Here is a 25,969-nt window from a genome sequence, read left to right on the forward strand (position 1 = left end):
CTTCCCTCCCACCCTGCGTGTAAGCAGAGGGGGGCTTCCAGATTAGTGACCCCAAGTAGGAAGGGGAATGTCTGATAAGCCCATGAGGAACAGAGATTCTATTGACAAAACTGGAGACATTGAGAGTGATCCAGACTGAGGAAGGCTGGATGTGTTCTTGCAAGCAATGCTTTTTCCCTTTCCAATAATATTAAATTTCTTCCCAGGAAGAGTGATTGTTGCCACAAGTAAAGGAGTTTATATCCTGGTCCCATTGCCTCTGGAAAAACAAATACAGGACCTACTAGCAAGCCACCGAGTGGAGGAGGCTTTGGTTCTAGCAAAAGGAGCCCGGAGGAACATCCCAAAAGAAAAATTTCAGGTTTGTAATTAACTAGTCCAAAGAAAGTTGGCTAGTTAGAAAACATCTGGATTTAAGTCACATACATTATCTTTACTGACACCAGACACAGTGTCTGTAGCTGTCTGGCTATCTGTGGCCCTGATTGATTTCTTTCAATGCATCTGTGGTTTATAGGTAAGGAAACAGGTTGCAGAGCATCTAAATAGCTCAACTGAGGCTGCACAGCAGCAGCCAAGAGGTCAGGTTTCAACTTGGGATGTGGTTCTGGTTCTTGTTGGGCTGAATGTCTTTCTTTTGCTTCCTTCCTTCCTTCCTTCCTTCCTTCTTTCCTTTCCTTCCTTTCCTTTCTTCCCTTCCCCCCTTTCTTCCTTCCTCCTCCCACCCCCCTTTTTCTTTCTCTCTTGTCCCAGGGCACTGTCCCTGAGCTGCTTTTGCTCAAGGCTAGCACTCTACCACTTGAGCCACACAGCATCACTGTGTGGTACTGAGGAATCAAACTTGGGGCTTCATGCATGCTAGGCAAGCACTATACGACTAAGCCATATTCCTAGCCCAAGCTGAAAGTATTTCTAATCAACATTCTTCTGAGAAGAATCAATAATGTAGTTCTTATCAATGGAAGAATGAAGGAAGTTGAGTTAAATGGTTTTTGATTGTAGAATTTGTGTCTGTTGGGATGGAGTTGAATTAAAATTTTGAACTCTGTTGTTTGTAGGAAATGCTTTGCCCATCACGTTGACAAAGTCCTTTGACTTCAGGACTCCACCGATTGAGTGCCTCAGGAGTACTCAGTCTTTGGAGTGCTAGGATTATAGGCATGCAACATCATGCTCAGTGAGGAGAAGTTTTGGTTTTTTTTTTGTGGGACTTGGGATTTGAAATCAGTACATTGTACATGGTAAGGCGGTGTTCTACTATATTAGCTATACCTCCAGTCTTCTTGCTTTTTTGTTATTTTTCAGATATTGTCTTACATTTTTCCCCAGGCTGATCTCAGACTCAAACCTTCCTGCTTATGGTCTCCTGTATCTCTGGTGTGATGGATATGCACCCCCAAGGCCAGCTTGCCAGTTGAAATAAGGTCTTAGTTTTGTTTGGGATGGCCTTAAACGTGCCCCTCCTAATATCCCCCTACAGGGTATTGGGATTACAGACGTAAGCCACTATACATAGGAGAAAACTTTGAATGCATTTAAGAAATTTTACCCTTAAAAGTGCAATTGGCAAGCCAGGTGCCGGTGACTCATGCTTATAATCCTAGCTACTCAGGAAGCTGAGATCTGAGGATTGTGGTTTGAAGCTAGCCCAGGCAGGAAAGCCCACAAGACTTTTCTTTCTAGTTAACCACCAGAAAACCAGAAGTGGAGCTGTAGCTCAAAATGATAGAGCAAAGAAGAACACAGGGACAGCACCCAGGCCCTGAATTCAAGCCCCAAGACCAACCCAAAAAAAAAAAAAAAAAGTATAATTGCTAGAAATCAAGCTTTGTGGAACTTTCGTCATTTAGATTACTCTATTATTTGAGACTAACAAAACATAATCTTGATGTGTGTACATGTAACTCATGTGATCTACTCCTTGCTCATTAAAAGTTTTCACAAACTAATAAAGTCAGTCAGAATATTTACATAGTTCTGGGAGTACTCTTAGAATGAGTTGTTTGGGCCTCCGTTGCATCACAAAGGAAAGGACAGGTTTTGAAGTAAGGAAGATGTGTCACTTGCTACTGGAGTTGGAAAGGAGGTATCTTATCTGTTTATCCACACTGATGGAAGCTTTCCTCTGCTCTTCACTGTTGAGGAAGGAGACTGATCTGAGCATCCAGCAGAGGGCAGCAGAAGCAAAAAGAAGAGTGGCTCTCACTGCAGGGCCTGATTCTGTGCAAGGCCCTTACATAGGTTCACTTCCACTTTGGGCAGCATCTGCAGCCTTAACCCTGCATGGGGGCAGACGTAGGATCAGAGTCATATCTCCTGCACTGTTGCATCTGGCTCCTGTTCATTTGTAAAGAGGGGCTGTGTTCAGTTCCCTGTCACCATGTAGGTTGCTCAAGGGCAACCTACACTCTTTGTTACACACATGCACACACACCCCACACACCACATGAACTGCACACCAAGTCTGTAACATTTCCTTACATAGAGGCTTTTAATATTGTAGCTGAGATTTGGTTTTTTCCCCCCTCTACACTTTTTGCAAGAGCAGATACACAGATGTACTTGATGAAGCATCGAGCCCTTGTTTTCCCCCATCTGCTAGCTTTGCATTGTTTCCTTTTACTTCTCGGTGCCAAAGCCCTTCATGTTTTTCTCTACACTTCTTCATGAGCCTGTCCAGGTCAGCCTTTAGTCACAGTTGCGTTGTTACTCAGGAGTTTAGAAGCTTCTCCTATTCTCCCTGGTTGTTGTGACAGCCGCCACTCACCCTGCATACTGCTGAGGGCTTGACCTTTCTCCCGAGGGCGCCCCTCACGACACTGCTTTCGGGTTGATCTGACGCTGTGTGTGTGTCTGCAGTGTGTTCTGCATATACGACTGAGGAAAGACTGTCCTCCTCACACGCCAGATTCTTTGGTTACCATACCACAGGCTTATCGGGGTCCATGGGCTGTCCACATCCTGATCTGACGTATAGCCTGGTTTGACCACTCCTCTGCCCCCATATTCTCTTGCAGATGCATGCCTGACCTGCGCTGTATCACATGCTCTGTGTGCCACGGCAAACTGTTTTTTCTCCTCAGAAGAATTTAGTACTAACTAGTACTATTTGTTCCATTCTTCTTTAAATTTTATTTTCAGGGTGATGTATAGCGGGGTAGTGAGCACATTACTTCTTGAACATTGTTACCTCTTCCCATCTTCCTTACTCCCTTCCCTCCAGAGTTGTAAAGTTCATTTCCATCATATTGTCTTGTGAATATTACTGTTACACTGGTTCATACTTTGTCCTTTGTCTCTTCATCTTGTTCTTCCCCTTCCCTTCCCTAATTCAAATAAACAAATAAATGTGTTTATAGCGGTACCACCGTCAGATGCAGCAGTAACAGAAGATAAACCATAAGGGTAAAAAAGAAAAAGGAAAAAAGAAATAGGTTCACATAGTATATTAAAAACAGTAACCAAAAGGATAAATCTCTTGTTTCCTTGTCCTGGAGTTCATTTGACCATCTGCACATAGCTTTTGAGATATTGTGCTCCTCTGCTAGAAAAATCCTAGATGCATATTAATTATTACAAATGAGGGAAGTCATGGAACCTCCCTTCTTTTTATTTTTCACAGTACCGGAGTTTGAACTCGGGGCTTCACTGTCACTGATCTCATTTGCTCAGTACTTGAGCTGGGCCTCTATCTGGCATTTTTATTGGAGACTGAGTCTCATAGACTTTTCTGTCTAGGCTGGCTTCAAACCTCAATCCTCTGGGATCTCAGCTTCTGTGGTAGTCAGCTCAGCTCTCACATCTCAGTCTCCTGAGTAGCTAGGGTTACAGGCATGAGCCACCTCTCCCGACCAAAGACCCTTTTGACTATATATAAAATTCATGACTCATGTAACTTTGAGAAACTTTCTACAGTGCAACACTAACGCACTGTAGTTAAAAATAATAATAATCTGAATTTCCCACTAGCAACTTGGATGCCCAGAGCAGGGCTTTGTTTTGTTTTCTGTTTTGCATTGTCCAGGGGTGGCCTTCATTGGCGATGTGGAGCCTGGGAGTTCTTCCACTTACCACTCCTGTCCTTCTGTGATGACCAGCTTCCTAGCAGTTCCCAGGAGGGTATGGGGACTCTCTCCACCTCGGCCTTTTGCCTGTCTCTCTCTCTGCTTCCCTATCTACACACAGTTCAGGGCATTCTCAGGCCCTGTCACTGGTGGTGGCTTGTCCATACTGACTCATGTTTTAGATTTGTTGGGCTGCCTTGTTGAGTATTTGGTTATGTATTTGTGGACTTTGGGCCTGCTGTTACCTTTTTGTCACTGGACATGATGTCCTCAGGGTTCATCCATGTTGTCATATATGCCAGAATGTTTTCTCCAAAGAATGAAATTCCATTATATGAATACAATACTATATTTTGCTTACCCAGTTCACCTGTGATGGGTATTTGAGTTGCCTCTTGCTTTTAGCTATGGTCAATAATTCTGTGAACTAATTACTCTCTTTTCTGTAGGAAGGGAATAAAAGTTGGGAAAACTATTCCACCACATCTGATTTATTAGGATACAAAGGGTCATTTCACTGTGACATTTCCACACATGTATGCAATGTGTTCTAATCTATTTTCTTGCCTCTATCACTCCCCCTAGTCCTCCTGCCCTTTCCTAATAGAGTTTATTTAGTTTTCATTGTTTATTTATTTAATCTGTTTTTGTGCTAGTCCCAGGGATTGGGTCTGAGTGCTGTCTCTGAGTTTTTGCTCAAGTCTAGCACTCTACCACTTGAACCATAGTTCCATTTTCTCATTATTTTCATACAGGCAGGCAATCTATTTTAATCATATTCATCTTCTTTCACTCTCATTAATCTAGCTTCTTCCTGATAGAACCTATGCCCAACACAGGCAGTTTTTCATTCCCTTCCCTTCCCTACAATCCCTTATTGATAAACAGCTTTGATTGATGGTCTGTATACTGTTTTCCTATATGCTTTCAATTTATTACAAAAGGTTATTCACTCTTTTTCTTTTTCCCTTTTTATTTCTAAGTAGTTCCTTAGTTGAACTTACGTCTGTATTTATCCATCCATCATTAAGTATACAAACATATATATCTATGTTTGTGTCTATGAATATGTATGTTTAGGTCTCCACATATGAGCAAAAACAGGGTATCTTGTTTTACATTTTTTTTAGCTTTTTCTCAACTCAGTATGATGTTCTCCAGTAGCATCAATTTTTCTAAAAATGGTATCATTTTACTTTTCTTTATTTCTGTGTAATATTCCAGTTTGTGAATATGTATGTATATATCTGTTTTATTCAGCTATATTCGGTACTTTGGCTGATTCTGTCATTTGGCTATTGCGAATAGTGCTGCAAGAAACATAAGTATGCAGGTGTATTTCCTATTATCCATCGTGTACTGCTTTGAGTTTATGTCTAGTAGTTGCGTGCATTGGTCATAAGTAGGTCTAATTTTAGTTTTCTGAAGAACCCTCCATACTGCTTTCCATAACAGTTGCCTTAGTGTTACATTCTCATGAACAGTGAATGAAGGTTCCTTTACTCTACATCCTCTCCCCCTTTTCTTGGCTGCCATTCTGACTGGGATGAAATGGAGTCTTATTGGGCTTTTGATTTGTATGTCCTCTATGTGATGTTGAACATTTCTTCATATGGCTTTTAGCCATTTACATTTCTTCCTGATTCAGTTCGAGTTGCTGTAACAAAATATCAGATTGGGGGCTAGTTAACAGCAAACATTCATTTCAGAGGTTGGAAACCCAAAGGAAAGGCCAGCAGGCTTGGTTTCTGGTGAGGTTCCTAGTTTATAGCTGTGTGGATAGGACTCTTAGAAGGATACTCATCTTGTTCGTGAGGTCATTACCTGTATCCTCAGAGGTAACCTACTGTAAATAAGTCCAAAAGCAAAAGTTTTATAATTTACAGCAGAGAAAGAAGGCAAATTTCTCTAGGCTCTGAAGAGCTTCTTAGAATAGCAAAGCAGAAGATGAGTAGATCAACAGATAGAAATTGTTTAATAGACATGAAAATGTTTTGATTCACTTGTGCACATTAAAAATTCACCCATGTATTTTATATTCATCAGATAATGAGAGAGCAACAGTTGGATGTATGGGATTATGTAGTGTATGGGGAAAATGAGTTCTTATATATCACTTGTAAGAATGTAAATTGATTTCATCTCTCTGGATGGGAAATTTGAGAATATCTGTGTTGTGGTTTGGATATGATTCTAACATGCGTCCACAAGTAACACCCATAAACAACAAAACACACCTTAAACATTTATTACTGTAGTTTCTTCAACAGAACTTTTGTCTTTAAAATGAGAATGTGGGGTTCCCTAGCAGCAAACCAGGCAGGCAGTCCTATAGATCAGTGACCCTAAGTAAAGGGCAGAGGTTAAGCCAGTGCTGTGGGTGCTGAGATGGCATGATGTTTTTGTTCAAGGAATGTATGGCTAGTGTTTCCCAGGGAATTTATGTCTGAAAGAACTGACTGCTGAAACACAGGTATTCAATTGGAAGGTGGCACAAGCTTGAATGGTGGCGACAGAGTCTATGAAACCAGAGCAGAGAGATCTGTGCAGAAGCTGTTTCAGACCAGGCATGGGTAGAAGTCAGAAGTGGCAGCTTGGCATTAAGACTGAAGGGGTTGGATTGGCACCACAAGCCAAGTTTCTGAGGTATGTTTTGCCATTGTTGGGATAGGTCCTGTGGTTGAGGACTGCAGGGTCTTAGGTGGGTCAGATTCAAGTGGATTAGCACATTTACAGGAGGAACTCCAGCCGTATGCCCAGCACAAATGTCATGAGGAGATAGGACATCCAGAAGTATGGCACTGCCCCAGCCTCGGCTGAAAAAGTCTGTATATCTGTATCTATTCAGTGGTTATGTGGCCCAGCCTTGTGTCAGAGGGATCATCTAAGAAGTGATCCAGAATAGGGGGAGAAGCACCTGGACCACCAGAGCCCCCAAAGGTAGACAGACACAACCACCGAGACCCTTGGGTAATGAGGAGGGAAGAGGAGAAGGCTATGCACCAGGAACTAGGGGAAAAAAAAATCAGTGAAGATGTGTGTGTGTGTAAAATACAGTCAGCTTCTCAGCTGTGGCTTCCAGTCAACTGAATCCAGTCAACTGAAGATCAGTGATACTCAAGAAAAAAAAAATTGTCGGGGACTGGAGATGTAGCTCAGAGATTGTTTAGTGTGTATGAAGGCCTTGTTTCAATCTGCAATATTGCAAAATAAATAAAAATAGCATGTGTATTGATATGTTCTTACCATTATTCCCCAAAGATACAGTATAACAACTATTTCCAAAGGATTTGTGTTAGGTGTTGTATGTCATGTGGAGATGATTGGCAGCAGCCGGCGGGCGTGTCGAGGCCAGAGGCAGAGTGGATGTGTGGAGACAGACCTTGTGCTGTTTTGCATAGGTGTCCTTGCATGTTGCTATCTGTGGGGGTTCTGAAGCCAATCCTTTATTTTATTTTTTATTGTTGGGGTAATGTATAGAGGAGTTACAGTTACATTTGCCCGGTAGTAGGTGAATTACTTCTCATACACTGATACCCCTTCTCATGTTTTTGTCTCTATTTCCCTTTCCCCACCCCCGCTGAAGCCAGTCCTTCTTTAGTGCTAGAGAATGGATATAATTGCATGTACTTCTATTTTTAAAAATCATAGCATCATCATAGGTCCTTATAATATCAGGTACCATGACTTGTGGATTAGAAACCCTGTGTGTCTCTTTGGTGATGGTTTTAAGATGTCTCAGAGCTCAAATGTGTCTTTCCTTGCAGGTAATGTACAGAAGAATTCTACAGCAGGCGGGCTTTATACAGTTTGCACAGCTTCAGTTCCTGGAAGCTAAAGAGCTCTTCAGGTAATTTGGGGTGTTGGTAGCAAGTTTGCCACTTCAGTGCCCCCTGTGCCCAGAGTGTCATTTCACTCGTGGTGTCCTGGTGGGAAACATGGACAGTTAGATGGTGAGATGGAGCTTCAGGGAGGACTGGTGGGGTTCACCGTGGGTTATACTGCCCTGGCTGGTTCCTCATATCCACTCTACCCTCCACACATCCAACAATCCTGGGTCCTGATCAAGAGGGCCAAGAAGAGCCCCGGCCCCAGGGAGGCTGCGAGGGGTGCAGGTTGCTGAGCAGGACATGATTCAGAAGGGTGATTTGGTAACACGAGGGGAGGATTCTAAAGAATCCTTTCCAGAGATTTTCAGAAGAAGCTATTAGAAATGTTACATTCCAGCGGGGTACCCGTGACTCATACCTATCATTCATTCTAGCTGTTTGGGAGGCTGAGATCTGAGAACCCTGGTGTAGAAGGCCTTGAGATACTTATTTCCAGTGAATAACCAAAAAGCTGGAAGTGAAGCAGTAGCTCGAGTGGTAGTGTGCCAGACTTGAGTGAAAAATAGGAGAGTGTCCAGGCCCTAAGTTCAAGCCCCAGTATTACACACACACACACACCACACACACACACACTCTTCCCCTTATCTTACATCTTTCCAGGCTAGCATTCTACCACTTGAACCACCACTTCACTTGTAGCTTTTTTTCTGGTGAATTGGAGATAAGAGTCACCCAGACTTTTCTGCCTAGGCCAACTTTGAACTATGGTCCTCACATCTCAGCCCCTGAGTAGCTAGGATAATAAACGTGAACCACTAGCTCCAGAAGACTGGAACCTGCATGTGCTTTATTATTAAATGAGCAGATTTTTATTAGCACATATACATTGTACAAAGATTCCTTTGCAACATTTGCACACGTGCATTTAGAGTATTGATCACACTTCCTCTGTGCTCTTTCCCATCCACTCGCCTTCCCCAAACATTTTCAACAGGTTTCACTGATCTGTTTTCAAACCTGCAAAAAAAAAAAAAAAAAATGTATCCTCACTTACCTGGGAGCACGCACGCACCACCCTCAGTGGAGCCTGCCCGCTCTTCTGTCACCATTCATTTAAAAAAATTAATTTTATTGTAAAGGTGATGTACAGAGGGGTTACAGGTTCATAAGTAAGGAAATGCATACATTTCTGTCATTCATTCTAAATGCAGGGATTTTTATGTTTGCATCTATTGCCGCCCTACGATTCACCTGTGAAAGATGCCTGGTTTAATAACCAAGTCTGATATAACCAAATTGACTAAATAGGCACCTGGATGTACAGGTGAAAAGGAAGCTGATGAGTTCCCCCAGATACAAGGTCAGGATTTAAAACTTTGCCTTCAAGTTAGTTAGCTGCCTCCTCTCCATGGGAATGAGTTCACAATGACTGGCTCGATTACGACCAGCAGCTTCTTCATCTGTGGCCACACTGCCTAACCCTTTTAGGTCTGAGTTTTCTTTTCTTTATAATGAGAGGTGTGGGTGAGCCCTTAGTTCTGTCTAAGCAATAAGATTTTTTTTAAAAACAATTTTTTGTCAGTCATGGGGCTTGAACTCTGGGCCTGGGCACTGTCCCTGAGCTCTTCAGCTCAGGCTACTGCCCTATCCCTTGAGCCACAGCGCCACTTCCAAGATTTTTTTTTAATCTAAAATTTTTGTTAAGAATTTGAAATAATTGCCTGGTACCAGTGGTCAGACCTTCAATCCTAGATGCCCTGGATGGCCGATCTCAGGAGAATCTCAATTTTAGGTCAACCCAGGCAAAAAAGAAACTCCTTCTCAATCCATATCTAAGTGAAGTAGCATACACATGCTACACAAGGAGCTGAGATTGTAGAGGAAATTCAATATATATATATATATATATATATATATATTTTTTTTTTTTTTTTGCCAATCCTAGGCTTGAGCTCAGGGTCTGAGCACTGTCCTTGGACTTTCTCAAGGCTAGAGCTCTACTACTTGAGCCTCAGCACCATTTCCGGCTTTTTTCTATGTATGTGGTACCGAGGAATTGAACCTGGGTTTTCATGCATGCTAGACAAGCACTCTACCACTAGGCCAAACTCCCAGCCCTGTTTGGCTTTTTTGTGTTGGTCAGCTTGAACTCAGAACCTGGGTGCTGTCCCTTAGCTCTTTTGCTCGTCCAGCACTTCCACAGCTTCACTTGTAACTCTGGAAGTTTAGTGGAGATAAGAGTCTCATGGACTTTTCCTGACTGGGCTGGCTTTGAATCTCAGACTTCTGAGTAGCCAGGATCACAGATAGGAGCCATCAGCTCCTGGCCGAGAGCATAGCTTTTAGTAAATATGTAGAATGAACAGCATTCATGTTGTTGTTTGGAACTGGATGCTTCACCCCGCAGTCAGTAGCCATAGGGGCTGAGGGCAGGGGTGTGCGTGGGTTCCATCTATAGTGGAAAAGAGAAGGGGCCGTGCTGACCATCTCATTCTCTTCCAGGTACTTTGCACTTGGACTGCTCTACCATTACAATAACCAAGATGCCGCTGCAGTTCAGGTAAGTCCTAAGTGTGGTAGCATCACTTTGAAACCAATATCTTTAGACTGCTAACAATTCACACACACGCATACACACACACACACACACACAATAAAAAGAAAGAAAAGAAAAAAGAAAACACAGGTTGATAGAGATCACTTTTGCCTGTTCTAGAAACTCTTTTATGTAGAACAACAACAGCAAAAAAAAATAAACGTGTTAGGTAGTGAATTCCTTGAGGAATATTGGCTAAGTGTTTTGTCTTTCCGTGAAAAAAACGTTTATCAAGATAGAACTTTTCAAAATTGGAAAAGTCAGAAAGTATTAATTTCCTTTGCAAAAATAATCCACTGACATGTCATAATGGTACACATGTTTGGGATAAAGTGTACTAACTCAGTACATGCATACCATATGAGGTGATTAGCATTTCCACCTCCATAAGCATTTGTCATTTTCCATGTAGGAAACCTGTAAATCATTCTTCTTTAGTCTTTAAAAAAATACCAACGGTTGCACGCTCTAGTTCACACAGCTAGGCTGTTGAACACTCACTGCATTTGGTCCTCACATGCCACTTCTCTGTCCCCAGCTCTCTTGCACATCCAGCTGCTAATCACCACTGTTCTTTCTACTTGAAAACAGAACTGTTTGTGTGTGTGTGTGTGGTGGTAACTGCCACTTGAACCCAGGGCCTCTCACTCTCAGAGCCTCTTGCTCACAGGGCCCCTTGACTTTTTTGCTCAAAACTGGTGCTCTGTCACTTGAGCTACACCTCTCCTTCTAGCTTTTTGCGGTTAATTGGAGATAAAGAGCCTCATGGACTGTTCCCAGGCTGGCTTCAGATCATCTGATCTCAGCCTCTTGAATAGCTAGGATTACAGGCATAAGCCACCTCAAAATATGATTTCTTTCTGAGCTACACAGCATATGACATACCTGCCTTATCAGAAAATTGAGACAACAATGAACAGTTAAATTTATAATGAATGACAGTAACCATTGCATGCAACTAGGTGGATCACCATATCATGATGACAGAACTGAGGCTGATCAAAGCCATGCTCTCCTCAGTGTCAGAGTTGGGATGTGGACAGGTGCTTGGGGTCATCTGGCAGAATGCTCTGCCTTATCTAATGGCGTGGTTTATTGGGTAGCCTGGCCTCTTGCCTTGCATCTTAACAGCTTTTCACTGATCTGAAGAAAGCATAGTCTCACACCCTCAAAGGACCTCCTCCCTCTGTTCTTCCTTCGCCACTGAATTGCTTGTGCACTAATATCCTTTGGGTTTTAGTTTGTGAAGGAAAATAACAACCACATTAGTCCAAATAACATCAAACCAGTGACTCTGGCCAGGCCAGATACGTATTTCAATTTTTGGTTGCTTTGAGGAACTATCATAGTAATGTAATTGCAGAGCAGAGTAAAAAGAAAATCGATTCCCATCAACACATACCCCAAGGCCAAGAATAGATTGGTGTATCACAGACAAAATTTTCATTTTTGAAAACATGGTGGTGTTTTTAGAATTCCAGCTTGAGATAAGCATTGTAATAAAATTAGCATAGCTATATAGAGATTTGCAAACTTGAAATTATATAGAATAAATCTCCATATGTGGAAACATTATCTATTAGGGGGGAAAGAACAGGGTTTTCAGTGTATGCAAGATTCAGTTACTTTGTGTCGAGAATTTGTGTTGAAGAACTAGTAGAGGTTAAGCACCTCTAGTTTGAAAGTCCAAAATGCTCCCAAATCCAAAACTTTTCAAGAGCTGATAGGATGCTGAAAGTAGAAAAGGTCATACCATAAAACTTTGTTTCATGCCCCAAATTAAGTAAAATACTGTATAAATATTTGTATACATTTTGCATAAATATACCTTCAGGCTACGTGTGTAAAGTATGCATGAAACACAAATGAATTTCATATGTAGACTCAGGGCTTGATCCCAGGAAACCTCACTTGTTGCATGCCTCTATTCCAAAATCTTCAAATGGTCTGAATCCAGAAACATTTGTGGTCCTAAGCATTTCTTTCCATCAAGGGAGACTCAATCCGTATCATAAAAATTTTGGTGTGCTGATACCAGAATGACAGATATGTACTTCCTGCCCTATTTAGTGGGCTTCTTTTGTTTTCTTTTGCTGATGATATGGATCAGAGAGTGCCTTTCTAAGCTTATGTTGGAAACTATAAAATACCCTACGGTTTTTCCTTTCTGTTTTATGATTTGTTCTAGTTGTGGGTGAACATTGTGGACGGAGATGTGCAGGATTCCACACGCTCAGACCTGTATGAATACATTGTGGATTTCCTTACCTTCTGTTTAGACCGAGAGCTGGTATGGACCTATGCAGACTGGGTCTTGCAGAAAAGTGAGGAGGTTTGTGCTTTACAAATGTAGTGTGTGTGTGTGTGTGTGTGTGTGTGTGTACGTACGTATACTGGGGTTTGAACTCAGTACCTGGAGGCCCTCTCTTAACTTTTCTGTTCAAGGTTAGCACTTTATCTCTTGAGCCTTCAGCTCCACCTCTGGCTTCTCTGATGGTTAATTGGAGATAAGAGTCTTATGGAGGCCAGGAGTTTGGCCTAGTGGTAATAGTTTGGCCTACTGCTTGCCTAGCATACAAGCATGGATTCAATTCCTCAGTATCACATACAAAGAAAAAACCGGAAGTGGTACTATGCCTCAAGTGGTAGAGTTCTAGCCTTGAGAAAAGCCCTGAATACTTAAGCCCTGAGTTCAAGCCCTAGGACTGGCAAAAAAGAAAAAAAAAAAAAGTCCTATGGATTTTGCTTCCTGAGCTAGCTTCAACCTGTGATCCTCAGATCTCAGCTTCCTGAGTAGCTAGAATTATAGGCATGAACCACTTGCACCTGGCTGTTACAAACATCTTTCTCACGGTGCTTCCTAGAAACAGACCCAGAGAATACTTCATTGAATTAGTTGGAAGAAGCTTAATTTCGGTAGTCCTCTTTAAATGCCTCCCTTTGAACTGGTGAATCCCAGCTCAGGAAGCTGGGTGTTTTGAACTTCTAAGAGATATCAGCTGGACTTCTTTCTGAAGAGTGTGGTAGAAAGCCAGCAGTCCTTCCAGCTTCTGTGGCCTGTTCTTCCTGAACACACAATTTCTCTGACCCACTTCTCACCATCCCTAGCCAAAGGCTGGCACTGTTGTGTTCTGGCACAGAATCAGCCATTGCCTTGGCAGGTGGTAGCCCAGGGCTCACCATACCCAAAGTCCATTGTCCTCCATTTTCTCACCACCTCCTTGGAAGGTTTGTGCCTGGAGACAGGCATCTTAAAGGCTGAGAAACGGGAGTAGTGAGAACAACTATGGGCTGTGGGCTGCTGGGGAAGGCAGCGGGGTTGGACTGAGTGACAAAATCCTTAGTGATGCCCTATAGACAATTGAAGCAAAAACAGCAGACATTTCTGTTTTCACCATTTTATTTTATTTTATTTTTATTTTTTTATTGTAATTAGTAAAAGGGTTACATGATATTTGCCAGATAGAAGGTGCATTAATTCACATACATTGATACCCTCTCACATGTCTTGGTACCCGTTTCCCTCCCCCCCACACCCCCCACCCTGTTTTCACCATTTTAAAATTACACTTTTCCTTGGTTTTCTGAGAGAGTCGAAGTGAGCTCTCTCAGGAGGGTTGGAGGGGGCCTTTGTCTTAAAAGGAGAGCTTGGCCTCATCCATCTACCAAGGACTTGTGCCCCACCCCTCCTTGTGTCTGTACAGGCCTGCATAATGCACCCTGCTCCCTGTCTAGTGCCTTGAAAGCAGCAGTTCTTTCCAGCAGGCTGAGCTGATCACAGCAAAACATGCACGGATTCTGTGTACCACAGGATGGGCCTGTCACCTGACCTGGGTGAACGACAGCACCCCCCCACCCACACACACACATATACTAGTTGAGCAGAATTTACAGTTGAGGAAACTGAGGCTCTGAGAAGTTAAGAAATAGTCCTTTGGGACCTTGGATGGTAGAGACACAGACCCAGGCTTACAGGACTCCAACTGCGTAGTTGTAACAGCTGTTTCATTTTTTTTTCGTGCTTAGTTTTATGATGTGTATGTGTATATGCACATGTGTTTGTGCATGTAATAGGGTGTGCACACCTAAGTGCCCACAAAGCAAAGAAGGATCTCATTCTGTGTTTTTAATTTCCTTAGAAGGCAGAGTTTGCCTGGGCACTGCGTGGGAATAGCACGGGAAGGCTGCTGGCAAACTTGTTCAGAGGCTTAAATTGAATAAAGAAGCTACCAAATACCCAGTGATTGTTCAGGGAACAGTTCATTGAAATCACTGAGTTTTCAGTGCTTTCTCTCTCTTTTTTTTTTTTTTCCACTCTTCAGAGGGAATAGTTACTATTTGGGATGATCTTCTTTAATTTTCCAATTATCTTTTTTTATTTTAATTAATAAAAGGGTTACGTGATATTTGCCAGATAGAAGGTGCATTAATTCACATACATTGATACCCTTTCACATGTCTTGGTACCCATTACCCTCCCCCCCACCCACCACCCACCCCCCGTCTTGGTTTTCCTCCCTTCCCTCTCAAATTTCAAATAACCAAATACAAATAAATTCAATATATCAGATAACAGAGTGAGATACTGTAACCATATGAGATACCCAAGGGACAGCAAAGGAGATGAGAGATAACATAGTACATTAAGGACAACAATCATTCGATATATGGCTTTTGTTTCAATATCCTGGAGGTCCTTTCAATTAGCTTCATACTATATGGCCTTATGTATCAAGGTTTTGCTCTATTGCAGATCTCTGCTAGGAGAGCCCAAGGTTTCTACTGATTATGACAAATGAGGGAAACCATTGAGCCAAAGTTTCCAATTATCTTTAAAGAACACAGAGGATTTCTTCGTGCAGACTGCTTTTCTGTCTGCTTTATGCAAAGGACCATAGGCAGTCATTGGCAGGGCTTGAGTCTGGGCTGTTTGTTTCGATAGCCACCTTGTTTAACCACCTTGCTGAGGCATGATTGGCCTTCAGGCACTGTTCTGTATTGGTTGTCTTACAGACACCACCTTTTTCGTGATGATTTGATCCAAAGCATGAATGTCCAGTGAGCAAAATAAAGATGAGAAAAGGCAACTTAAAAGCCCAATTGCTAACTGAATTGCTGCTCTTGCTTCAGATTGGAGTGCAAGTTTTCACCAAGAGACCTTCAGATGACCAGCAGAAGAACAGTTTTAATCCAGACGATATTATCAGTTGCCTTAAAAAATACCCTAAAGCTCTGGTTAAGTATCTGGAACACCTTGTTGTTGACAGGAACCTACAGGTGAGTTCTTCAGAACTTTTACTGAAATGTGGGTTTCAGCGGCACGCTGTGGACAGCATAGGAGAGGGAACCTGCCCATCAGCTTTCCAGAACTGATAATATCATGTTTTAGTTCCCCCACTGTTCAGTGCACTTGTTGATAGCCTACGGGAATGTGAGGCTTTGCAAGAGACCGAAGGGGCTAGGCCAGATCTTGTATCTATCATCTCATCTCCTCTCCGCCTGTATTCCTCTTCTCTTTCCCATTTTGTTACTTTCAAAGGAAATATGAGAAGCTACACCTCTGTAGAATACCTCATCCCGTGTTTGGCCCTTCCACACAGTAACTAACCCCTTCGTGTATCCATGTATATGTTAGCCAGCTTTCTGTCTCTAAGACAAAATACCTAAGTCAATTAGTTTATAAGGACCAAGGGTGATTTTAGAGGTTACAATCTATGACCAGTTGTTTCTGTTGGTTCGGGGCCCATGGTGAGGCCAGAGCACAGCGCATAAAAGAGCAGAACTTCTCCACTGATGGCTAGGAATGAAAAGGAAAGAGGAAACTGTAATGTTGGCATAATCTTCTTCAAGGGCATACCCCAGAGATCTCAAGACTTCTGCCTTGAGAAAGTCTTGCGTACTACCCTGGGACCAAGCCTTTAACACAAAGCCCCTCTGGGAGTCACTCAGCATCCAAACTATATACAGCACTGTAGGTTGTAGACGCCTCGTCTCTCTGTGGAGGTGTCTGGGAAGTGTCTAGTCCAGCTGGGGTGTCATGCCTGTTGTGGAGAATCTGCCCAGCACCCCTTGGCAGTGGCCTGACTGGGAACACTGACTGGAGAGTGAGCCCCGAGGCTCCCCTCTGGCAAACATTGTCTTTCGGAACCCTGCTTCCTGTAGAAAGAAGAGTACCACACACACCTGGCTGTCCTCTACCTGGAAGAGGTGCTGCGGCAAAAGGCATCTGGCAGTGACAAGGGTGTCGAGGCCACTGAGACACAGAGGAAGCTACGGCACCTGCTGCAGAAGTCTGACTTGTACCGAGTCCACTTTCTCATAGGTGAGCATGCGCTCCTCCCCTCCGCCCGGTCCAGGCAGATGCTCTTTGCTCTTGGCAGAGCTCATCATCTTGATCCTGTAGGGTGGGAATCCGGAGTTTGCTGACTTGAGTCAGCCTTCCTGGAAGGCATGAGCTTCTTGTACCCTTGCTGTCTGGGACAGTGCTGGGGATGTGGGAGCTGCCCTTGTGTGCAGCTGTTCCACTCTTATCTTACCTTCGGTGCATTTGACACGGAAGCTCCTCATGCACCTTCAGCCCTTCTGAGGGTTCCAGCACATGTGTTCCTGAGTGTCCTGGAAGGTGGTTCCAGGAGCTCTAAGGAGTTGATATTTTGTTTTGTGGCTTTGCAGTGCAGGGAAACTTGGGCCTTGTGCATTTTAGGCATATGTCTTACCACTGAGCTGCACCCTCACCCCTCAGAACCCCCAGGAGAATCAAAATCTGTGGCTCTTCTGGGTCTCTTACGAGAAATGACAGTGCTGTGATTGTATAAACCCACATACGTCCTCCTCATTTGTACTCTTCACTTCATACATCCACTTATAAAAACCACATACGCGCCATAACTTGGCCAGCTTTTGAATCCAGAGAGTATGTCCCTGTGCATTGACGATATAAAGGTGTATGAGACTTGGTCCTGGTCTTCAGAGACCAGGATGTAGGGAAAGTCTGCCATCCCCTCCAGAAGGGGTCCTAGAGTTGGGAGGTTTCAGGGTACCTCCTAGAGGAAGGACTGTTTGAGCAGTCATAGAACATAAGTCTAGACTAGCCTGTGTGACTGATAACTTGGAGATGGGCATGGTGGCATATACCTGTAATTCTAGCTACTTGAACGGTAGATGTAGGAGGATTGACGTTTGAGACTAGCCTGGGGAAAAGTATAATACCCTATCTGAAAAATAGCTTTAGCAAAAAGTGGCTCAAGTACTAGAGTGCTTAGAGGCCCTGAGTTTGAAACCCTGTACTTCCCAAAGCAAAACAGAAGACTGAGGAATGGAAATGTGCCCCAAGGCACTACGAGAAGAACATCAGATACATGGGGACTAACTTTATACCTGCATTAGTCCAGTTTTTCATTGCTGCACAATTGTGGCTTATTTAGCCACAGTTTTGAAGACCATGAAATCAAGATTGGTTGACCCTCATTAATTGGCCTCTGGTGGGAGTCTAATAACAGATGGCAACATGGCAAGAACACATGGCAGGGACAAGGAAGGAGAGAGAAGTGGGGACAATGGAAAGAAGAGAAAGAGAAAAATCACATGGGAAAACATGAAGCCAGAGAGAGGAAGAGGTAAGGGAGGAGCACATGCATTCCTTTTTCAAAATTTTTAAAATTAACCCTGACCTCTCGTCTGAGTGATCCCCGGATGATCTAGTCACAACATATGAAGGTCCTAGCTCTCAGCACCTGAGCTGGGGAAGGACAAAGGATATCCTGGAAGTATGTCCTACCATGGTCATAGTGTCAGGCCTGGCGCAGTGGATGGGATTCCTGTCCTGCCTATGCACACAGGGTGTCCAGCAGTCAGTATAAATGGGTGAATCACTAGTTACCTTATCCATCTTCAAACCTTCTGCTGTGCCTCAGATAAGGCGGGTTAGGGTAGTTATTCGTTGACCTTTAACAGTGAGCGTGGTAATGATACATGTCGTGGCCTCTGTCTTGTGTTCAGTTGACACATTGTAACTAGCCAGCCTTTTGCTGTGGGACAGGTGATATCCTTCTTGGGCATCAGGCCTGAGGACCGCCCTCATATGGCCAGGCTTCCCATGCCTAGTGCCTGGAACTGTGGAATTAATCTTAGACGTGGCAGGAGGCAGGAGTCTTCTGCTAACCTCATAGATGGGGTGGGGCAAGAAGCAGAGCAACTTGGCCAGCCTCAGGACTGACTGCTGAGAGTTACGTCATTTTCCTGTATTCCAGAAGCTTAATTACAGAGGCAATACGAGAAAACCTTTTGGATTCTTTTGTTCTTTTTCAACTTCTTATTGAATAATATAGACACTGAAAATTTTTTATGCCATGGCCATTCCTTCAGTGAAATATGTTTTAAATTGATATGGGAGGGGGGAGGATGAGTATATGTCCGTGTTTAAGGAGGTACCCGTGAGCTCTACAGCTGTAGGTCAGCCAACTAGATAGCAAATACTCCAGAGCCAGGTCCATTGGCTCATACCTGTAATCCTAGCTGCTCAGGGGGCTTCCAGACGCTCATGGTTCAAAACCTAGTCCCTGCAGAAAAGGCCACAAGGGTCCATCTCCAATTACCTAGCAAAAAAGCCAGACTGAAGGCAAGATTCAAGTGGTAGAATGCCAGCCAAGCAAGTTAAGCAAGCTGGAGGCCTTGAGTGCAGACACCACTACTGAAAAAAAAAAAGTGTGTGTGTGTGTGGCTGTACTAAACATGTAGATATTTTGTCAGTATTCCCTAACAATATAGTGTAACTGTTGACCTACTGTGTATATTGTATTAGATGTTATAAGCAAGCCAGAGGTAATTTAAAATATATAGAATAGGCCAGGAGTGTGGCCTAGTGGTGGGGTGCTTGCCTAGCATACACGAAGCCGTGGGTTCAATACCTCTGTACAACATACACAGAAAAAGCCAGAAGTGTTGCTGTGGCTCAAGTGGTAGAGCACTAGCCTTGAGAAAGCCCAAGGACAGTGCCCAGGTCCTGAATTCAAGCTACAGTGCTGGCAATAATAATAATAATAATAATAATAATAATAATAATAATAATAAAATATGTAGACTATAGTGCAGGTTTTTGCAAACTCCCTGCCATTTTCTGTGAAGCAAATGGGCATTAGGGTTTTGATGTCCACGAGGGAAGGTCTGGGATCCAGTCTTGGGTCACAGAGGATAACTGGTGACTACAGAGCCCTCTTGCTTTAGTCAGAGGATAGGTATGGTATGGTGGGCGGAGGAGGTTGTGGTGGGCGAGCTGCATACGAGGGGTTTGGTAGTCAGTGATTCGGTGGAGCCTTCTGAGACCGTAGGTTTGCTTATTCTCCAAACTTCACAGTAGAGTCTGCCTTCTGTTTTACCAAGGCCCAGCCTTTAAGGTGACAGTACAAGGAAACCTGCCGTGGCAGTGTTCAGCAGCGTCTTGCCTGCCCTTTCTGATGCTGGGGGCAATGGGTACACGGATATGTATGTGGTGGGCCCTCACCCAGCCTGCCCCTTCCTGAGAAACACCTTTTTCTCTGACAGAGAAGATCCAGGGCACCGGGCTGCCCATGGAGCGTGCCATCCTCCATGGGAAGCTGCGCGAGCACGACAAGGCCCTGCACATCCTGGTGCACGAGCTGGGGGACTTCTCAGCCGCTGAAGACTACTGCCTGTGGGGCTCAGAGGGCCAGGACGCCCCCAGCCGCCAGCGCCTCTTCCACATGCTGCTCACCATGTACCTCCACGCCGGCTCCTCTGCCCAGGAGCTGACCATGGCTGCCGTGGACCTGCTCAACCGTCATGCCGGGGAATTTGACGCTCCCCAGGTGCTGCAGCTGCTGCCAGGCACGTGGTCAGTGCAGCTGCTCTGCCCATTCCTGACGGGGGCTGTGAGAGACAGCGTCCATACCAGGAGAACCACACAGGTAGCTCTTGGCCTGGCACGCTCAGAAAACTTGATCTACACGTATGACAAGGTGAGTGTCTGGCCTGTGGACTAGTGAGCTTCTCTCGCAGGCTGTATTTCATGGAAGGCAGAGTTTTAGCTACTGAGACAGGGTCTTGGTTGAGTTTTCTGTTTCTTTCTCTGGGAGTTTTTCGACTAGATGCTGAGGTCTGGGAACACAGCAGAGGGTGGGCTGGCAGGTAGTGACATCAGTGTGCCTTTTCTTCCTGCTTGGATATGGGTGGCTAAGGGGTGTGAAGAAAGCTGAGGGAAGGAAGATAGTGCTAGGATAGTGGTACTCACTGAGCAAACACTGCATGAGGTTGTGTCATTGCCCTTTATCAATCTTGATACTGTCAGTCGCATCTACTAGTGTTGGCTCTATTGCACAGAAGAGGAAACTGAGGCACAGGCAGGTCATATGGTCTATAAGTAGAGTTGCTCAGAGTTGATTGGGGGCTGGATCAAAAACCCATGTTCAGTCAGGCCCTGGTGGTTCACTCCTGTAATCTTAGCTACTGAGTGGGCTGAGATCTGAGGATTGCAATTTGAAGCTAACTCAGGCAGGAACGTCCATAAGACCCTTCAGTTAACCAGCTCTATTTATGAAGTAGAGCTATGGACCAAGTGGTACTATCTTTGACTGAATATAAGCCAAGTGAGAGTGGGATACTTGCTCAAGCAAGTCTTAGAACTGGCACAAAGAAAAAAGCCCCTCTCTCTGAGCTGTAGCCTTTCTGGATCCTCCGCATAGCTGGCAAAGGAGAATGAGGTTCTCTGTCACCTGAAATCCTTCATTCACACTCCTGTGGCCTAGGAAATGTAGTCTACTTCCTTGTTGCTAAACCTCCCATCTCCTGGTGCTTCCTAGCACCTAGCATGCTGTCTCCTATCTCCTAGCCCTGGCACATGCTGTCCCACCATCCTTACCATTTCCTTTATGCTCAGTGAACACTCAACTTAAGGTGCAGCTTGCCCTCTTTCTCCAGGTTGGAACCTGTGTGTATGTGTTCATAATTGTCTCTTTACTGCTAGACTCAGGGTTCTTAAAGGCCATTTAGGTATCTCAGTTCTTTTGTGCTAAGCCTGGTGTATTGAAAATATTGCATAAATATTGGTTGAATGATGAGTGAATGCAGAAGTCACTAAGTGCTACTGAGTTAACACAAGTGAATTGTGCAGAAAGATTTAACTTGCAAGCTTCAGTCCTATTTAGCAGATGAGACGGACAGTGTTAGGCTCCGTTGCATTAACGACCCTCCAAAGGAAATTGTATTTCCCAGGATCCATCAGGAAAATGGTATTAATGAACTGATAATTTTGTCCAAGTCCTCAATTTTGTGCCTTATTTTTCTTACTTGCAAATGGAAAGGCCAGGAAGTTAGGTGACATATAGGGATCCAGTTGGTTGATACCTATACCAGAAAGCCTGGGTAGAAACAGCTCTGAGAATGTAGGAGGAAGATGCTTACGTAGATAGACTAAACAAACAAGGTTTTGTGTCATGCCTATGTGCCGATACTGAGGCTTGAACTCAGGTCTAGGCGCAGTCTCTTAGTTTTTTTCACTCAAGGCTGGCACTCTACCTCTTTGGCCATACTCTTCACTTCTAGCTTTTTGCCTGTGAAGTGAAGATTAGAGTCTCAAATTTGTTTGCCCAGGCTGGCTTTGAGCCATCTTCAGATCTCAGCCTCCTGCATTCCTAGGATTACAGAGGTGAGCCTGTGGTGTCCAACAACATGCAAGGTTTATAAACTACAAAAGGCAGGTTTGTAGCTCTTCACCTCAGGTTACGAAGGATGATTTTGTTTATTTCTGCTTCCTGTGTATTGTTTCAGGAAGTTGATATAAAGCTGTCTTGTGGGGTGAATTCCACATCAACATACCCAGTGTCTGTTTCTGTTTACAGATGAAGTTGCAGGGAAACGCAATCAGGCTCTCAGACAAAAAGCTCTGCCAGCTCTGCCAGAACCCCTTTGGTGAACCTGTGTTTGTCAGATACCCAAATGGGGGACTTGTGCACACCCACTGTGCTGCCAGCAGACACATGACCCCCAGCTCACCCAGCCCTGGCACCCGGACTTGAAAAGCCTGGCCTCAGGGTGCAAGGGGGACTCCGAATTCTTTCTCCAGCCTGCTGGATGCAAGTTGTAGAGAGCTGTGTGCTTGACAGCACAAGGACGGAGAGTGGCATCTGTGTGCCAGGAGATGCTAGTCCCTGCCCCTGAGAAGCAAGGACTCCTCACTGCTGTCCACCCTGGGTGGATATCAATGGAAAAAGCCCCGAAAACTTCCAAAACACACAAGCAAGGAGTCCCCTCTCCAGGTAACAGTCCTTGGAAGCACAGGTTTGGTCAGGAAGGGAGTCTGTGCACTGCAGACACACTTTGAGTCAGGCCTGTGCCCTGCACAGGCATTGTTCTGTGTGGTCTGGAGAAGAAGCCCTGTCAGGCCCAGGCAAGCTTCCAGATGCAGAGACCGGAAGTGGGCTCCCTGGCTTCCTGCGGAGCGGCACTCTAAACCCACCTGGGCTCCACGTCTGCCCCCGGAGGGGCTGAACTTAGGGTTATATTTTTGTTCCTTTGTCCCACCCAGCTGTCAACCTCTGAAGCTTTCTGTCTGTTTACCTCAACACTGGCTTTGGGGTAAATTCCTGTGCTTCCTGCTGCCTGGCAAATGGAAATCTATTTAGAAGCCAATCAAGCTCCAAGCTGCCTTGCCCATCCTGAGATGGCAGAAGAAAGGGAAGGCAAGGGCGAGGCCAGGCCCTTTCCAGTCACGTCAACTGCCAGTTGGAAACAGCATGGCGAATATGTCCCGCTAAATGTGTTTAAGTTCATGCCGTCTTTGCAGTTTTTCTCTCCTGTAGGAATTCCTCCGTCATGCTCATTAGGGATTTTTTTTCCCCCTCATTAAAACATACCTCCGACTGAATATTTGGGAAATTAAAAGGGAAACCTGATAAGCTGTACTGAGCAGGCTTTTCTGAAGAGAGGCTGATGTCGGCCTCTCTTGTAGCTGCCTCTGACCTCGACTGAGGTGCCATCGCTCCCAGCACAACCCAGTGAGGAGGCCCCGTCAGGCTCCCTTTCCTCCCAGCACTTTCTACACCTACCTGAGCTGTCCTGAGCCCTCAGAAGAGAAAAGTCTGCCTGCCATAGCCACATGGAACTCTTGTGTTTTTCACATCACTAACAAACTGCTCCTGTCACTCCACTGCCTTCTGAGTTTCCTCATTGGGGTGGAGAGGTCCCCGAGGAACCTAGCATCAAGACAGCACACCCCACACGAGGTGATGCTTGGGAATAAGCTTCAGAAAGTTGACCTGAGACACCTGGGACCCCCCCCCCTGGCCATCCCCATCAGCCACTCACTACTCATCTTTACAAAAGGTTTCCTGTATTAATCATCATCAGTGGATTTTTTTTTCTTTTTGGGATTCTGATTGAGCCAAGAAGCAGGGCTCCTTACATTGTTGGGAGGGGATTAATGTCATCCCCCACCCCCAACTGTCTTAATTGGCTGAAGAACTCTTGTATCTCACTGGTCTGCTCTGTAAACTGGTGTCCATCAAAAGCAGGGTCGTTTGCTCCCTCCGTGGGAACTGTCTGGGTATTTATCACCATTGTGGCCTGTGGGCTAGTGTTAATGGTCCTCAAAGAACAAGCTGCCTGCATTTGCAGTGTTACGCTTTTAAGAATATTGCTTATCCTGCACACAAAATGGCACAGTTAAGGTAAAAAAGCAAGGAAATGCAGGTATGGCTCAGGTGGTAGAACCCAGCCTTGAGTGGAGAAGCCAAGCAAAAGTGTGGGATCCTAAGCTCAAGCCTTATAGCAGCACAAGAAAAAGAAAAAGGCATATGCTTGCTCACTTTTCATCTTAGAGCAGTAGTCCCTTTTCTCTGAACCTTGATCAGTAGTTTGAAATGTCTGTCATCCTTACAAAGAATGAGAATGAAAGTGGAGTTTTTTCATCTCTACCAAATCCCTTAACACAAACAGAACTCGGTGACAATGTGCAGAATCATTTCATGCTAAAATCTGTGTTCTCTGACCTGCCTCGCTTTCACGAGGTCCTTTTCTCAAATCCTATTTTTAAAACAAATACATGGTTCTTTCTCACAGGCTTGCTGTTTTCCTGCGACTGTGCCATTGAATGGAGCAATTAGAACTGACATCAGGGCCTTTTCCCTCTCATTAGCTTAACAGAACCATTCTGGTTTTAACAGTATGAGTGGAGCTAGAATTTACATTAATATTCTGTGGGCAGTACTACTTTATGAACTGTTTATCCACCATTGCCTGTCAGGTATTAATGTACGTGGGCTGTGTGACATTGGACCTGAACACCGAGCCAGCATTTCTCATGCTGACAGGCATAGTAAGCTGCCTCATCACTTCAGGAATGGGGGGAGGTGGCCACAGGGTCACCGCCACAGGGTCACCGCCATGGGGTCACCGCCACGGGGTCCTGCTGGCCGATGGGTGCCCCCTAAGCAGCTAGACCAGCCCTTGCATTTTTGCTTGCTGTCCCATGAAATCCTTTGTGTCTGCAACTCTTATCTTTGCCCCCCTCCTCCAATACACAAGATGTACAAATGTAAACTTGTTGCTTTTATTAAAATTCTTGTAATTCTTTGTTTTTCCCCCTCCTTGGAGTTTTTTCTTTCTTAATATGATCATCTTGATGAATGATTGTTTTCATGCATGTTGTACCTAAGATGTGAGAGGTTCTAGAATGTAGCTGCAGACTGGATGGGATTTGAACTTCACCTTTGCATTGATCTCCTCCATATTCTTAGTTTGGTCCTGGTCATTTGTTGCCTTCAGATGGATTGTACATTGTGTAATCACATGCTGAGGAGATTCCTGTTGACTTCTTTGTGTGTGTTGGGGGGGGTTGGTCTGGGGCTTGAACTTGGGTTGGGTGCTATCCCTTAACTTTTTTCACTCAAGGCTGGTATTCTACCATTTATGCTACAGCTCCACTTTGGGGGTTTTGCTGGTTAATTGGAAATAAGAGTCTCACACTTTCCTGCCCAGGCTAGCTAAGAACCATGATCCTCAGATTTCAGTCTCCAAAGCAGCTAGGATTAGAGATGTGAGCTACCAGTGCTGGGCTTTCTGATGACTTCTTTCACATTCTTCCCCTTTAAGCAAAAGTTTAAATAAACCAGTTACTATAAGTATATCTAAGGAATATAATCAGATCTCAACGTTTCATTCTGCTTCTCTTCCAGCACATTGTTCAAAGTAGGTCTGAGCAATTCCAGTGACTCTCAGAATACCTCCTCTTGGTCTTATTCCAGGATCTGTCCTGCTCCCAAGGAAAGGGGGAAGTTATGGTAACCCGAGTAACATCCTGACTTTTCTTAACCCATTCCAAGGCCGGGTATGTCTCAGGAGATGTGCTGTGAGCCAAGCTGTCATGACTCAACATATTTCAAACAGAAGAAATTGAAGTGCTGTTTGTTCTAGGCATTTCCTTGGGCTTCAGGTACTTTGCCAGTAAGACAGCTCCGGCTTGCAGATTC

The 25,969-nt window shown here is 44.4% G+C and overlaps 1 protein-coding gene across 1 annotated transcript in view; it reads left to right on the plus strand.

The window, feature by feature from the left end:
• The window catches only part of Tgfbrap1 (transforming growth factor beta receptor associated protein 1), a 38,090-nt gene extending 15,255 nt beyond the window's left edge, over nt 1-22,835 (plus strand). The window contains exons 4-12 of the mRNA XM_090336383.1: nt 207-361; nt 7,832-7,914; nt 9,203-9,254; nt 10,353-10,454; nt 12,679-12,822; nt 15,621-15,767; nt 16,653-16,812; nt 20,031-20,464; nt 22,343-22,835. Coding sequence (XP_090192509.1) covers nt 207-361; nt 7,832-7,914; nt 9,203-9,254; nt 10,353-10,454; nt 12,679-12,822; nt 15,621-15,767; nt 16,653-16,812; nt 20,031-20,464; nt 22,343-22,519 — 1,454 coding nt within the window. The 3' untranslated portion in view covers nt 22,520-22,835. The remainder of the gene's footprint in view (nt 1-206; nt 362-7,831; nt 7,915-9,202; nt 9,255-10,352; nt 10,455-12,678; nt 12,823-15,620; nt 15,768-16,652; nt 16,813-20,030; nt 20,465-22,342) is intronic.
• The last annotated feature ends 3,134 nt before the right edge of the window (nt 22,836-25,969 follow it).

This window comes from Megascapheus bottae, chromosome 7 (assembly GCF_031878675.1).
Source record: "Megascapheus bottae isolate mThoBot1 chromosome 7, mThoBot2.hap1, whole genome shotgun sequence".
Classification (NCBI taxonomy): Eukaryota; Metazoa; Chordata; class Mammalia; order Rodentia; family Geomyidae; genus Megascapheus; species Megascapheus bottae.